Here is a 16,824-nt window from a genome sequence, read left to right as displayed (position 1 = left end):
TAACTTTTTTCTCTTTAAAATAAAGAATTCACTTAACAAGCAACATGCTTGGTACAATTAATCAAGAATACTATTTCTAAAAAATGTATCCACTAAAGTATTCTCTTTAGTCAAAAAATTTACATATGCTCACCCTGCATTTATCAAAACTATCCTACTTTAGTCATCTTTTCTACATAGTGTAAGACAGTAACATCCCCACAACTAGTACAGATTAATATTAATTATTAAAATAAATAGCAGCAAGGATTTAAGTAAGGTGTTTTAGAACTTTGTAAGATACCTATTTCAAACCTTGAGCTTTTTAAATTTCCAAGGTATAGTACTGAAATAGCTCGCTTTGACTCAGTAAAACTCTCAAAGAACTACAAGGACCATGAAAAAGTGCAAAAAAAAAGACAGCAACAGAATTAGTAATTGTTTCAATTTTTAAAGTAAAGTAATAAAACAAAGTACTGTGAGACAGAGACAGGATACAGTAACTGCAGAACAGCAGGCAGCACATGCTTGCGAACATTTCCCAGCATTTCCCAACGAACATTTCCCACGGAATAGTCTAGCCTGCAGATCTGTACCTAATCAGCTTTACCAAATGAACCCCCTCAGAACAAGGCTGCTCACTGCAATTTTCAGAGATCACAGTTGATGTCTTCAGAACTCAATGGTGGGTAGAGGACATCACAAGCAGACAGAGGAGAAACTAATTAAAGCAAGGACAGTGTTTATTTGTGCAAACTTTGAAGACTTCTAATAAGTGAAAAGAAAATCATTCAAATTTGTTCATGTTTAAAGTCTTTTATCCACCAACTGGAAAATAAGTATTAAGCAGCAATCACGCACACAGCATTATACTTAGTTTGACAATGGACACAATCAAATGAAAAGGGAGAGGTTCTGGCTTTACGGACTTGAATTAAGATCAGAAACACACAGACAACAGGCAAGACCAGAAGCAGCACTGCAAGGTCAGAGCCAACACATGAAGACTAACAGGCAGAACACTGCTTCTCACTCTAAAAACACAGATTGCCTTATAGGCCAGGAGCAAATGTTCAACTTTTCCTATAGCTATCGCTCAGCATTCACATACTCAGAGCTTTTGCCTATGAGCTCAGAAATACAGCACTGCGCAGCCTTTATTTAGGTGGTGTTCTAAGACCACATTTAACTGCAGCCTGTCAAGAGCTCTTTTGGCAGCTGTGGCCATCTGAGCAACTATTGTTTGTCACTGCAGTACTGGTGCCACCAGGATTAGGCCTGGAGCCAAAAATGGAATCCTATTCATAGACTGTCAAGGCTGGAAAGCAGCTCAGAATTCATTTACTTCAAACTTTGGAAGCTTCACAGAATAGACAATTAAAACTAATCAAATGATTCCTTTAAAATCACATACAGACTGGCCGACTGAGAACATGCACCCTAGTATCACTGACTTATCTTCTGGTTTTAATTCTATCTTACTGTTTCTTGTTAAAAATTGATGGTATTAAAATACAAGATCAACAGCTAAATTCAATTTATACTGAACTGCTTTCTGCATTAGAATATTAGTCATAGCAGAGGAGCGATGTTACCCAATCCATTATAAGGTTAACATCATGCTGACATAAAAGACTAATCTCACTCAGAAACCAAATGTAAAATCTTAAATGTAATTTTCGCAAATGGTATTGAGCAACATATTAAAAACCCAGAATTCTTCGTAATATAATTTATCCTAAGAATTTGATGAAAATAGATTTTCGGGAGGAAAAACATTATCAACATGTGCAGAAAGGGGACTGAATAAATGTGGCCTCTTTTATACTCAGAAATATAGTTTAGAATGACATAAAAATTAGCACAAGAACAGATAAGAAAAACTTACATATCCCATCTTAAAAATGTACATATCTCAGTACAAACTACAAACAGGTAAACTTTTTTTTAATGAATTTCTGCTGGGTAATATGACTGAATCTTCATTTCCTTCCTTTGCAACTATCAAATGTTACCGGAAACTCTTGGAAGTTGTTTGCAGCTGTAGCTATTTCCTATTGCGCTTTGTTCAGTCTCCATGCCAGCCACAATAAAATGCCACTTATTCTGGTTCAGAGAACAATAGTTGAAAAGCAATATAGGAATGGAACACGGGTGAGTACACAGTACACCTACGAGCTACTGCAGAGGTCTGTGATTTTTATCGTGCTATATGGATTACTACGTATAAACTATGCATCTCTACCAAATCTATCTGCAATAAAATCACATTTCCTATACTGAAGTCACATTTCTTAGATACAACATAAAATAATTATATAGTAAATATGCTACAAAAACAAATGACAGTCATGTCAATAAATGAAAAGCATTTCACTGTATATCACTGTCCTCTTCAAAAAATAAGAAATTGTGACTTGGTAATTTGAGCAAACCAGAAAAAGGAAAGGAGGGAGTAGGAAATACCAAAGTACATGAATACATATATAGAAAAATTTTAACAGGATACATCAGCACAAAAAACGTGAAGATCTCAAAATGTAGCAACATTTTTTTCTTCCAATGAAAACAGTTATTTCTCAGAGCAGGTCTGACTAGCAGCCTATCATCAGCTTCCAACAGTCTAGCATCAGCTTGCTAAATCTTGAGATTTCTATTCTACATACATTATATTTCTATATTCTAAACACGGTCTTTAACCACTTACCCATCCAATTATTTTAATACAGAATAACCACAACTTTCACACTTTTGGTGTTAATTTAACAATAAAATAATATAACAGGAAATATAAAAACAACAAATCTATTCAGTACAAGATCTGACTGGTTCAAATGACACCTGTCCAAGTGATGCAAACGTGCTGTCCCAGTGACACCTGGGGTAAACTAAATGGTTTTAAAGAGCTTAAAGTAACCTGGAGAAGCAAGATTCATAGCATCTTCTCTATGAATTCTCACAGTAATGGCAAAAACTCAACTGATACTCAGAAATACCAAGAAGATACGTCCTCACAAAGAAAAATCATTATCTAGTTCCACTAATAAATACATGACGTATTAGAGGTCAGGAAATTACTATCAACCCTTTATGGCATGCAGACTTTTTAATGGGCTCAAAAAAAAGTCTTATGATACACAAAAACTGTACTACTCCAATTTCAATGTCTGTACGGTTTACTGGAATACATTCACGCTTATTCATTTCCACAGTGTTTATTTCAGCTTCCATGTTTCAGTGGCAGAGTTGGGTGGTTGTGACAGAGATCATATGGCCTGCACAGTTATAAAATTATGTGGAAAAACTCAGTGAGTCCTATAGTACATGGTTAATGAAACTAAGTTTAAACATCTAGCGTTATTTAGAAGCATCATAATATTTGGTCTGAAAGCACCACAGAAATAACCTCAGTCTAAAAACCATTTAGTATATGTTACAGAGTTTCTTAATACTAAGTTACACAAAATCTGATTCCAAAGCTACACTCAATACATCAAAGATACTGTGTACAAAGAAGCAGCACTTAGGAAATTCTGCCTGTTGGATCCGTACCTCAAGTGACCTTAACCTCTCTAAAATCATGTAACTGTTGGTAAGTGTGGGGAAATATGTCAAACACAAGGACATCTTGGCATCTGTAGTCTCTACGCATCTCACATGGTTTTCAATAAGCTCGAGAATGTGAAAGTTGCTTGCAATATCAATTCTGATTTCTAATGTTTAAAGTAAGGGCAAGAGATGATATAAGGGCAGAAGACAGGTATAAAAAGGACAAAAAAATAAGACAGATCTTAAAAAAACTAGGCAGGGTTTGCAGTCTCTTTTGATTGTCTCCGTCAAGGTCACTTCTCAAAGAAAACAGGAGATAGCCTGAATACAAGAATGAATAAGAGGTAACACATTTACTAGGTAAGTGAAATCAGTGGATCAGTGAAATGGGCAGCCCAAGGCAAATATAATGTATGTGTTATCACAATAATGTACTAAGACCATCAATATCCGTAATAAAGGCTTTTATGAAGCACGGCACCTAATACTGGTAAGGAAAAAAACTACAGCTGCCTCTTAGGGAACACAGCATGATAATACTTGTGTAAAAGGGTAAGAAAATAAAATAACAGGTTTTCAATTTTTACATGAAAACCATGAGAAATGGAATTGTAAGTCAATGTGAACTTTTATCAACATTCACAGAACCTTTATTTCGAATAGCCAAAATGTGACAACAGTGCAAATGTCTATCAAAGGTGAACGTATAAACCAACGCTGAGCACGGTGGGACACACATAGAAACCCAGCACTCTAGGAGGCCAAGGTAGGAAGAATGCAAATTCAAACCCAGCCTGGGCAACATGGCAAGACTCTCCTTAAAAAAAAAGATGTGTGTGGGGGAGGGGGTGCTGCAAGGGTGCTGGGTGTACCCCAGTAATGAAAAAAGATGTGCTACACAATACACATGCATGAACTTTATTTCAAAATATGTTAAGGGTAAGAAATCTTACTAAAAAAGTACATTATTATATGAATCCACTGTATATATAAAACTGTAGGAATGCAAAATACAGCTAATATGACAGACAGACAGCAGGTCAGTGGCTGCCTAAGGCCAGGGGCCAGCGAGAAGTGGGAGGGAGGGAAGTGCTGAGGAAGCTTCTCGAACTCACATATGTGTTCATTTGTTTGACTGTGGTGATGGTTTCCCAGGTATACATGTCAAAACTTCTTAAACCGTAGACTTCAAATATGTACAATTAACCAAAAATTATACCTCAAAGAAGTTTCTTAAAAATATAAAACATTACTTGCTTTGCATCAAAAACTTGAAAACTAAAAGTCTAAGACTGTGACGCCCATTCCAGTGGGAGCACATGCTGAAACCAAAACTGCATGCCAATTCTAAGCTGCGTATCACTCCTCAAGGCTCAAGCTGATAAGTACAACTGAAAAGAGAATTTGCAAGAATGGTGTCAGTTTCCTGAGGTTTCGCTTGGATAAGGAGACCTGTAAAGCTCACACTGACCCCTTCTGTTCTGTAGTCCCTTTCTTCTCTGTCCTTGATACAGCACTTCTGTTCACAGGAGCAGGGATTGACAAGGAGGCCAAGCAATTTAACAGGCTACTGTCTTGTCTCTCTCCTGCCTTGAACAAATGCAAAGTTTATGTTAAAAGAAACAAATTTATCCTTGTGCTGGATGCAGCCAAACGAAAAAATGTACAAAAGTTTTTGCTGTCCACAGAAGCATATGTATCAGAAAAGGGGCATCAGAGGGGAATCAGTTCATGCCAGGCAGAAGGCAGCACAGCAGCTTAGTAAACGGGCAGCAGCCCTCTTCTGTACCTCATATTCTACCCAGGCTACCAGCAAACACTTTCATCCAGCATGTGGCCCCCTAACCTAATCCTAGCATCATATCAGGAGTCAATCCCAGCATCACACCCTTAATCTCACGGTCACACTCTGTAGATTCAGCACCTCCAAAAACCTCCACTGATCACCCCCAAGGCTTTATAGGAGACATCTAGACATAAGCCATTAACACAAATTTTTAACAGCACAGCAAAACATTTGTGGCTGATCCCAAAAGCCCATTTTCTCCAAGACCTGAGAAAGAAAGCCTTACTGTGGCCCATAACTCTTGATTTCCAACCCAGTGATTTTCTAACTCAGTCATTAATTATTAAGCAACATGATATAGGGTCTGCAGGTGGTATTACAGATAAATAAATCACAGAACTTTCTTCAACCACATTGTGGGGTAACTAGCGCTGTCTTACCAGTACACCTAATAAAAGCAAGTATTGTAAAGGTTCTGAGAAAGATGAGGCATCTACCCTTTGGACCTTTGAGGATCTGCTTCAATTTTCTGCCAGTCTGGGGGAGCAGAGTTCTTCAGGGGCAGATCTTGTGAATCTGTATTTACTACATCCTTCTATAATACTCTCTAATATTTTCTCTCTTTAGATATGCTCGGTGATTTGTAGAATAATCAGACTTCTTTACTCATGATACAGCGTGTGATACCCCTCACCATGAACACTGCTGTGCGCTCTTTGTCCTCTACTGTGATGAGCCTTCCAGTCATAAAAACACGAAACTTCTTTTGTAAAGACTGAAGAGTGTTTTTTCACTGCATGTGTGTGTTCCTCTCAGGAGTTAAGTGGTAGTTATGAACTCCTGGAGGGAATTTGTTCTTGCTAAAGATAAAAAAGCGCACAAAAGCCTCTGCAGACAGATCTGTTTTCTGGAGTTTTCAGAATGAAGAGATTTACAACGACGTGGCAATGCCATATCCATCAGGGTTCTACACCAAGACATGACATAAGAGCAGCAATTGCGTCATGTCAGTACACGGGACAACAGACATTTCAAGGTTCCCCAATCCAGGCCATGCCCTTAAACTTCTTTCTCCTCCTTTCTCCATATAAATGATGCCCAGACCTCCTACAGTATTTGCTCAGATAAACCAAAGGACATTTGTTGGTAACTGGCCTGTCTCTTCGAAGAGGGCTTAATCTAAGACAGAAAACTTAAGAGGGATGGACATTTTTTAAAGTCTTTTCCATTAAATAGTTTTAAAACAGGAGTAGGTACATATTCATGACTTACCACTTTAAGGCTTTTCTTTCTAGATTTCTTTCTTTCAAGGTTGTGCCCAACCAACCCTTCTTCTTCCCCGCCCATGTAATCTCTGAACTCTGAAACCCTCCTCCAAAATTCTTAAGACACTACTAACCTTCTTTTATATCTGACAATGCCTTCTAACATTCTAACTCTTAGTTCTTGAACCTCTTTCACTTTATTTCAACCAAAAAGGAGGTAAATTTAATCAATACTTGTGTAATATAAACAGCATCCTACGTAGTCACTCTGCTAAATGAAGCCTTTTGTTGATCATAAATAGAGGTTGTTAGAAGTCTGGCATGTTCTTGTCTTAATTGAAATCTTTTTTCTGTGAAGCCCACAGTCCAATAATCTACTCCCAATACTTCTAAAAATAAAAACATAAAAAATAAACTACCAGGCCAGGCGTGGTGACACATGCCTGTAATCTCAGCACTCTGGAGGCTGAGGCGGAGAACTGTTGCAAATTTGAGACCAGCCTGGGTTACAAAGTGAGTCAAAGCCAGCCTGAATTGCATAGTGAGACCTTGTCTTAAAAAGCCAAAAATGGGGGCTGGGGATTTAGCTCAGCGGCATAAGCTCCTGCCTTGCAAGCAGGCGGTCGTGAGTTCGATCCCTGGTACCGATAAAAAACCGAAAAAGCAAAAAAAAAAAAAAAAAAAGCCAAAAATGAAGGGGCTGGGGATTTAGCTCAGCGGCATAAGCGCCTGCCTTGCAAGCAGGCAGTCGTGAGTTCGATCCCTGGTACCGATGAAAAAATGAAAAAGACAAAAAAAAAAAAAAAAAAAAGAAGGCCAAAAATGAATAAATACATAAATTTTTTTTAAAAAGTCAGGTCCCATATATTACTGTTCGATACATAACTAAATTCTTGCAAGGCTTAATAAATCTTAATAGTCAATTATCAGTTTTCTAAAAACCCAAACTCAATTAGAGAAACATACTAATTTGTTTCAAAGATAAGCATATAACTGTTTCAAAGTAAAAGGTATATGTAATATATTCAAAGTAAATCTTGAACTTACATTTACTTTTAACAATCAAAAAAGTGTTTACAATGTGGCCTTTTCTTCACACCCTACACCCTAATACGAGGGACTGAATCCAGGGCTGAGCTGCACCCCCCATCCTTTCCTATGTTGAGACAGAATCTCTCTAATCGTCCAGGTTGGCCTCAGTCTTGTGATGCTCCTGCCTCAGTCTCTGAGATTATAGGTTACAGCTGGGATTACAGGTATGCAACACCAGCCCTAGCACGTTCTCTATCATATTCCCTTTTTCTTTTTCTTTCTCTTTTTCTTTTTCTGGAGACAGGGTCTTATTACATAGTAGTTTAGGCTGGACTGGAACTCACTGCAAAGCCCAGGCTGGCTTCAAACCATTGGTGATTCTCTTGCCTTAGCCTCCAGAGCACTACAATTACAGGTATGCGCCACCGAGCTCAGGATCAATTAACATTTTGTTAGGCATCTGCTACACAGATTTTAAACTCAGGTTTCCTTCCACTTTAAGAATGATACCAAAATTTGGGAAACAGGCTGGGAATGCTGGTGCATGCTGTAATCCCAGCATCTGGAGGCTTAGGCAGGAGGATCACCATAAATTCAAGGCCAGCTTAAACTACGGTGAGATCCTGTCTCGAAAAAAGAAAGAAAAAGAAAATAAAAACAAAGAAAAAACAAGATAAGTAAAGAACCTAAGAATATTTCCTTTATTTTTTTTTCCTGACATTTCAAATATACACCCAGTAACTAAATAGGACAAGTACCCTAAAATAAAGACAGACATAGTAAGGTAAGCTACAATAGAACTGCAAAATTATTAAATAAATCTTACTCATCAACTTTTGTTAGCTGGATTCTACTAGCAAGGACTAAATAACTATATAACTGCTTTGTTTTACATTAGTCAGTTTTTTTGACAAACAGTTACCATTTTCTGTAAATACAATGTCCTCTCACTACATATGGCACTTGCTATTTTAACTGATCATTAATTAAGTGTTCTACACTCACAGGTGAGGTTTCTATTATACAAATGCATTCTAAGTTTTCATTCCCCACATGATAACTATGTGAAACACCTTCGTGTGAAGCAATACAAATGAGACAGAGAGCCTAAAAAAAATAAAATACACTGTTAAACAGGAAAATATACATACTGTTAAATGAATAATAGCAAAGATTGTAAGTTTTGGAAGTTTGAGAGCCACAGAGCTAACTTCTTGGAAGCAGGTGATCACAGACATTGAGAAGAAAAAAGAAAGAAACCCTAACTATTCCCAGCTGAGAACTGCTTATCTGAATCCCCTTCTACTCTCAGTTATATCACTGCTCTTCTAGAAAAACATAAAGCAACATTTAAAACCTTAGAGAACCGTGGAATACATTCTTCTAATACCCTTTGCAGAACAAGTTATAAAAATTCATATACTTAATAAAATTACGTGTAAGTTTAAGATCATTCATTTACGAACTGCTATTGAAATAACAGTATTTGCTTTTAACATCAAACTGAAACTATTAATGAGCAAAAAAAAAATCACAAAATAGTTTTATAAAAAGCAAATTCAATGGAAAAAATTCAGTGTATATCATTTGAAAATAAAGCTTTGTCTTGACTAACTCAAAAGGAAAATGACTTACCAAAACTGAAGAAAAGTCTGCAACAGATAAATACTTACTCTCAATTCTCTTCATATCAGGAAAACATAGGCATAAAGATTTCAAACAACAGTGTGAATGCATACCTGTTTTAGGATGTATGGAGAAGAATCCTTGTGGATTTCCACTTGTAATTTTGTACATCAGCTTGTCATTAGAGCTCGAGTCAGGATCAAACGCTTCAATCTGGACTACAGACACATCCTTTGGAGAATTTTCCATTATTTCTGGGTAATAAACAGGCTCTGAAGTCTGTGGTGCATTGTCATTGACATCTTCAACCTCTATGTAGATTTCTATAAACGATGAAAGAGGCACAACACCCTGATCGGTTGCATAGACTGTCAGCCAATAATGGGACGTCGACTCGCGGTCCAGTCGATCCGAGGTTTCTATGACACCTAGAGAGAAAGGAGAAAAACATAAAGCGGCATGTCAACAACCAAAAAATGCCACTCAGAGAAAGTGCCAACTTAAAGATAACTTATTGGGGGCTTATGCATCACTTACTAGTTGCATGACCTAAAGCAAGTTATCTAACCTCTGCGCCTCAGTTTCACTTTCTATGCAAGGAGGCAATAATGGTGTGCTCCTTATGGGTTGATTCAATGAATTAATATACTACATAATTATTACAACACATGCCACATAACACAGACTATAAAAGTATTATAGAACTAAGTGTCAATTAAGCACTTAATTGGGTACTTGTTAAAGTGCACCAAACAACATCATAAATGGATACTAAGTGATCATCTAAGGACACAAACTTCCTATTTCCAAAGATGAAAATCATGGCTGGCTGGGATATGGTGATATTCCCACAAGTCTGCCTCCAGTCCAGTGGGAGTAGGCATCCCCTACTTCCCACATGCCATTCCTTAAACCACTGTCAATCTCCAGGAAGAAGATAGGAACGACACTGTAATAGTTCAGCATACACATTCCTTTTTAAGTGGCTAAGAAAACAGAGCATGAGCTTTCAAAGTTCAGAATGATGAATTTGCTCAGGTCTCTGTGTACCAAGTTCTTCCTTTCTTTGCATTCCTTTAAGATGAAATGCAAAGACGACCAACGTGCTATAAAAATATAAATTCTGCAGCTACACTGAAAACTTCAGAAGGGCAGACCCTTCTCAAATAGTCATGTATCTCGCACCCTATACAAACCTCAATAAATTTTATCAAATAAATAAAATTCATTTTAAGTGTCTTAACTGGGGTTAGTATAAAATGTCCTCAGCTGAGAATTAAACTAGGACACATTTCTTGTTAGTCAACAAGTAAAAGATGAGTCATGATTATTAGAAAGAAGGTTACAGTATCTGCACTGTTTGGGGCCAAACACTGGAAACTATCAAAGCCTTGGACAGGGATATTAGCTCAGTGGCATAAACGGCTGCCTAGCAAGGTCCTGAGTTCAATTTCTGGTACAAGGAAGGAAGGAAGGAAGGAAGGAAGGAGTAAACTAAGCCTTAATTAAGCCCAGGTTTAAAAATCTCTCAAAATGGTTAAAAGTGGAAACAGTCACTTGTCTCAGGCAAATTCTACTTTTTTATTTAATAGTGTAATCCTGTCTTTGAGTTCTCAAAATATATCACTATATTTTTTGTCTCATGGATTAATCACTCTGAATGATAACTTTCAATGTTCAACACAATGGTTCAGGCTGAACTTTGGATATTGTCTACCTCTAGACTCGCTAGCTAGTATTTTCAATGTAAAGTTAAATACTGTAAGAAAAAGCAACAAATATCAATTTCATCTATATTCAGCAATGAATGTTTTAACTCAACCAAAAATCTGTATTTTGATTTGTTTAAATTAATGAAAATCACCTGTATTTATTGTGCACATGACACTGAAATAAGCACACGTTTATTGATCAAGTTAACTAAAACACTCATCACCTCACCTACCTTTTTTAAAGAACATGATACCAACTCTTAAGAAGTTTCAAGAATGCATTGTTACTAACTACCTTTACCATGTTTGTATGTGTGATTTTATGATCATTACTTACGTATTTGCATACCTGAGGTTAACAATAGAAGCCTTCTATTGAGTGCTAGAAAGTTAACTAAGAAGCTAAATGTGAGATGAGATATTGTAAAATGAATGTTTATGGCTACCAAAAAAAAAAAAACACTGTAGTTTCCTGCAACAGCTTTATCAGGTCTCACTGAACCTTCCAAAAGATCTTTAATACTTTTAGAAATAGAGAGCAAAAGCCTGAGAACTAAAGAACAGGAGTGAACTGATCTATCTCCGTGACTCTATCTCCGTGACAGACATCTGAAAGTGAAGTCAAATATGCTTCCCCTTTACTGCAGACTGAAGCTGTGTACAACTCATTCACTAAGCCAGTAAAATTATATTTGTTGTCTGAAAGAATGATCATTTCTAGTTTCTGTTACCCATCATTCCCCTCACCTGATGCAAGGCAAGCTGGGGATACAGGATGTTCTCTCTACAAACATTCATATAAACAAACCAAATATACTTATGCGCTTCTCATGTTCTGTCACTTTGTTTACAATACAATTAAATTCATTTTGCAAGTGAAGTATTGCTGGAAAATTTCAAGCAAACAAATACATGAAACTTTTATTCACCACTTTTTCACATTGCTATTCACTTTTTAAAAACCCTCTCTCTAACTGTGATCATATCAAAGCCATCTATTCAATGTTTGCTGTATCCAGGCATTACAGGTGTTTTCCTTACATTATCTCATTTATCTAATGTCGCTATGCATGTGGTGCTGTTACCCCCATTCCACAGAAGAACAACTCAAGAGATGACAGTTTGTCCTCACGGCCACTGTAAATGAATGGCAGAGCTGAAGTGCAGATATCTGGAATCTCTGACTTTAAAATCAGCAAAATTCTCTACCAACAGTTCTACGTTAATATGACAAAAGTAGATCAATCCAAACAACACAGTAACTCCAGAAAGACAAGGTGGACTGCGTATTTCATCTTCTCCATGTACATGTCAGTATTTAAGAAAAGTCCTGAATGTTCATTCATATGCAAAGGTCTTACCTAGTTTCAGATGAAAGGGTAAAAGAAATCTAAATGGCAAATATATTGTAAGATTTATAATAGATAAAAACAGCCATTCATTTCCCCCTCTATTCCTGCCCAAGCCTGGGGAGCCCGCATGGTGCACGGCTTCTGCCAGGAACCGCTCCTTCCACTCAACCAGGCAACCAGGGCAGCGGCCGCACACATTACAGGACCCTCAGCCACAGTAGGTAGCAGAGTTTTTAAGAGTTCCAGGGAATCTTGAGATAGTAAACGTTAAAAGTGAGGCAATAAAATAGTTCAATTAAAATATGGGAGAAACGTAGGATAGTATCAACTAGCAGTTAAAATATAAATTTTAATGAATGAGATGCCCCATGTATGGCTGTGTAGAGTTTAGAATTCCATACTGATGTAATGTACTTCCTCAATCAGAGGTTCTGCAGGATCTAAACCATTCTCTGCACGAGTCCTGGTTTCTGAGATGAATCACATACCAGAATCTAACTCAAAACAGTGTTTATTCACTAGGTCACTGCAAATCTTTGGCTTTGTCCTGTTTCTTTGACCAGTCTTCCCCAAAGTCACAACTAGCACTGATAAATTACAGATTGATTTCTTCTGTAACTTCAGCAGTTACCTTAATTCAATAAACAGAAACAAATATCCAGGTTTCCATTATGAAAACTAAGTAATACCTTTAGCCCACAAAAACAAAAATAAACTAAGATCTATAGATTTTTTTTCTGTAACAGATACTCAATATAATCTTTTTGAGTGCAGATAAACATCCATCTACAGACTTTTTAAGGGTTGCCGTTCTGTCTTCAAATAACTGCCTCTTTCTCAGCTCCCTCTTAGCCACCTTTGCCCTAGTTTTCTATTTCCTCTTTCACCTTTAGATGGCAAAGACAGTATGCAACTAGAGGACAAGCAAAGCCATAATGTCAACAGAATTCCCTTCAGGCAGGTGCAAGCAGGATCAAAGCCAGTGAGATGGCAGAAGGATACCATCACTCCTATGATAAGGTTACAGCACAAAAAAAGCAATGCCACCGACCAAGGGAAAAATCTGTGATGTATATTTTGAGTTTGTTACACACTCAACTCAGCAGTGTTATCAGGAATCATTCATTTACTTTAAGAAAGCATTATAAAAGTAATAAGTATCTGACTTTCTAACCTCAAGAATACAATGAAGGCATTTTAAAAAAAATGTTAATAAGATGAAAAATTTGAAAGAAGCTGGAATTATAGACCTAGTAAGTAATACTAGTAATTCCTAACATACTCACTAGGATTTCAAATCTACCACCAGATGTCACTATGGAAACTGATTGTAAACATGCATACAGTGAAATAACTCAGTTGAAGAGAGAATGAAAACCCAACATGCACTTTCTGAAAGAACTGGGCAAACAGAGGTAAAAACAGAGCTCAGTCACATTCCTTCCGAAAAGATTAATGTCTCCATAGTTAATTAAACCAATATTGATGCTCTTCTTTGATTTATCGCAAGCTTATCAGCTACAAAATCAGATGCTCAAATAAACTATCAAAAGATAAATTAAGGTTTCCAAGAAAAGCTAATTCTTACTTCTGACCACTGATAGCTGATGTCATTAGGAACTCAAACACTATCTTTGAATAGAAAGGCAAGCATTCCCACTAACTGACATGGGCAGAGCAAGATGCTTTCAACAACCACCACCAATAAAAAAGTTAAGGTACCCACTAAATCTGCTAAAAACAACTTAACTGAATTGTCTTTCTACCTAGAATTCCCTATTCTCTTTGTTTAACAGGCCCTGGCCCCTATCAAGCCCTAATTCTATAGCTTTCAACAGAACCTTGTCATCACGTCTTTCAGATTTTCTAAAACATTTTCCAAAATTATTTGTGAGTGGCAAATAACATAGTAGAAATGAATTTATATACTGACAACTTCTTTATGACAAACATCATGTCACACACTTTTTGGGGGGTGGGGGATGGTTTGGTTTTAAGGTACTGGGAAATAAACTCCAGGTCTTCACACTAGGATCCACCACACCCAGTCTCTTTTATTGTCAAAAGACATTAAATTGTGTGTGTGTGTGTGTATGTGTGTGGTGTGTTAGCTTTCATTACCAGAGCAAAATACTGAGATGATCATCTTCAGAAGAAAGATTTATTTTGGCTCAGTTTTGCAGGCGACAGTTCTGTTCATGACAGATGCCCCATGACTCTGGGCCTGGGGTGAGACAGTGGATCCTGTGTGACTGAGGTGGCTGCTCACCTCCTAATGGCCAGGAAGGGACAGTGAGGAAGGGTCATGCTCACTCTTAATGACCTACTGTCCTCCAGCCAGGCCCATCTCTTAGTGCTACAGCTGGGGCCAAGCCTCTATCACCTGGGCTTTGGGGGAACAGCATTCTGGAACCAAGTTTAAGGCGGCAGATGCTATTTATGTATCTATGTGTCTCTCTATATGTATAGCAGCTTTAGTCAATCATGAGAGAGAGTTAAATGTAAAATACAATTTTTATGCTATTTTCTCCATAGGAAACAATAGACTATTTTCTACTACTTCATCATAAACAGAAAAGAATTACTCTGTTGGAAATGAGTGTCACCCCAAATATAAAAAGTAACACTTACTTAAAAGCAGCAGAAATACTATCATATACACTAGAGATACAGTATTTGTGTCTGTAATTAGTCTATAAATACTCCATTTTCTCCAATTATAGAAAATCAAAGTCCCAGAATCATATTAGACTGTTAAGACATTCATTTTCTCTTAAAAGTAAATTTTAAAAATAGACCGTAAGTTCCTTATTTGAATGCACAGTTTTGTGCAAAGCCTTGTAAATTGTGTGCACTTAATAAGCAAAGGTCAAAAGGCATGCTTAGTTAAAAAAACAATGAAATTATGACAAACAGCCCCAGCCGACATGAGTCTAGGAGATATGCAGACTAAATGAGGCCCTAGATCAGAACAGGTTCCATAGTCAAATTAAGGGAATGTGTACAGTCTGAGCACATTAGCTAACACAATGATATTGGTATCAGTTCTTTATAACAAATGTATCACACACACACAATGTTAAAACACAACAAACTGTGTGTAGTGGAGTGAAGGCTCTATGGGAATTTTTTTTTCTGTAAATCATTTTTTGTGTTATAAAGAAAAATTGTAAAATGAGCTTGATATAAAAGCAAAGTTTCTGAAATTTAACACCTCTATGAAGTAACTGTAAGAACTCCACCAGTGATATTATCAGTCACAACCCCTGAATTAGAAACACTGTACAGACCATGCATGTCTGTGCATACATTTAAGATTCTTGCCCGCTTCTGCCATTAGCTGGCAAACTTGTGTTGCTGACAACAAAAAAGGAGAAAAAAATGAAAAAAAGAAGAACACCAGGTTGAGTGTATTTAAGGCTCCTGAGATGGCTATTCAGTCTGTTTTGTTAGGGAATGGCACAGAAGAAATACTTTCAGTAATGCAATAGTAAGTCCTTTTAGCTGAAGTATAAAAAATTACTGTTTACTTCACTGGTGTAAGTAATAACAAAACAGTGAGCAAACTGTGAAGATTGATATTCAGTGGTTTATTTCACAGAGAAAAAAATAAAAACAAATTCTAATACTTTCAAAAATAGAATGTTCTATGCATGTGTGTAACTGCGTACGTAATTAAAACTTTAATTTCCTGAGCCCACCCGAGTAATGTTTTTGAGTGCACAGTAAAAAAAGTCAAAAGCAGTGTAAGAAAGTAAGTCAACTAAGCAGCATCCTTCACAGGCCAAGCAAACTTCTAGGCAGTACAGGACTGCAGAAGTCTCCTTGTCCTGTTTCAGCTAATACAGTCAATCATGCATAAGCTTTACCTTTCTAGTTTAACTAAGACATGTTAACTGACTACTATGACCCCGATCTTTAAAAAACCAGTAAGCTGTCATTTTGCAAGAAGTCATTTGTGTTTAGGGGGCAGAGCAAAATCAGCAAATCAATATTAGGGATGGTGGGTAACATGTATCTGTACCATGATATACAGTTACACTAAACACTACTTTTAAAGTTGGCTTTGTTTGTTGCTATTTTGGGGTGGGTTTTTTTGTTTGTTTGTTTGTCGTTTTGTTTTGTTTTGTTTTGTTTTTTTGCGCAGGTAAGTCCAGGTCAGAGTGGTCTTGAACTCTCTATGTAGCCCATGTGATTTAAAACTCACAGGAATCCTCCTGCCTCAGCCTCCTGAGTGCTGGGATAACAGACATCAAGTACCATTTTAAGCACTCTTATGAGACTACTCATTCATCCACACAGAACCCTATGAACTAGATAATATGAACAACCCTGGGTAATATGATTACAAGGATGAAGAAATTGAGGTAATATAAACAACTTATCCACCAAAGTTATGTGTTCTTCAGTGCTGGAAATAGGATTCAGTTCCCAAAGTCTGGCTCCAGATCATCATGTTAAATTAAATGTCTGCAAGTCTCTGACTGTCTTCTACTAAAGGAGAGCATACAAGACAACTGAGT

At 37.0% G+C, this 16,824-nt stretch overlaps 1 protein-coding gene across 8 annotated transcripts in view; it reads right to left on the bottom strand.

Moving 5' to 3' along the window:
• Fat1 (FAT atypical cadherin 1) overlaps window positions 1–16,824 on the bottom strand; it is a 117,272-nt gene that overhangs the window by 54,983 nt on the left and 45,465 nt on the right. For all 8 annotated transcript variants that reach the window (XR_010042555.1, XR_010042556.1, XM_063234630.1 and 5 more), the window contains exon 3: window positions 9,351–9,665. Coding sequence is in view for 6 of the 8 variants with exons in the window: in XM_063234630.1 (XP_063090700.1) it covers window positions 9,351–9,665 (315 nt within the window). In the remaining 2 variants the exon portion in view is untranslated. The remainder of the gene's footprint in view (window positions 1–9,350; window positions 9,666–16,824) is intronic.

The sequence above is a fragment of the Cavia porcellus genome, unplaced genomic scaffold (genome assembly GCF_034190915.1).
Source record: "Cavia porcellus strain 051 isolate PalLab524CR breed Dunkin Hartley unplaced genomic scaffold, mCavPor4.1 scaffold_24, whole genome shotgun sequence".
NCBI lineage: Eukaryota > Metazoa > Chordata > Mammalia > Rodentia > Caviidae > Cavia > Cavia porcellus.
This window is presented reverse-complemented; position numbering and strand designations above follow the sequence as displayed.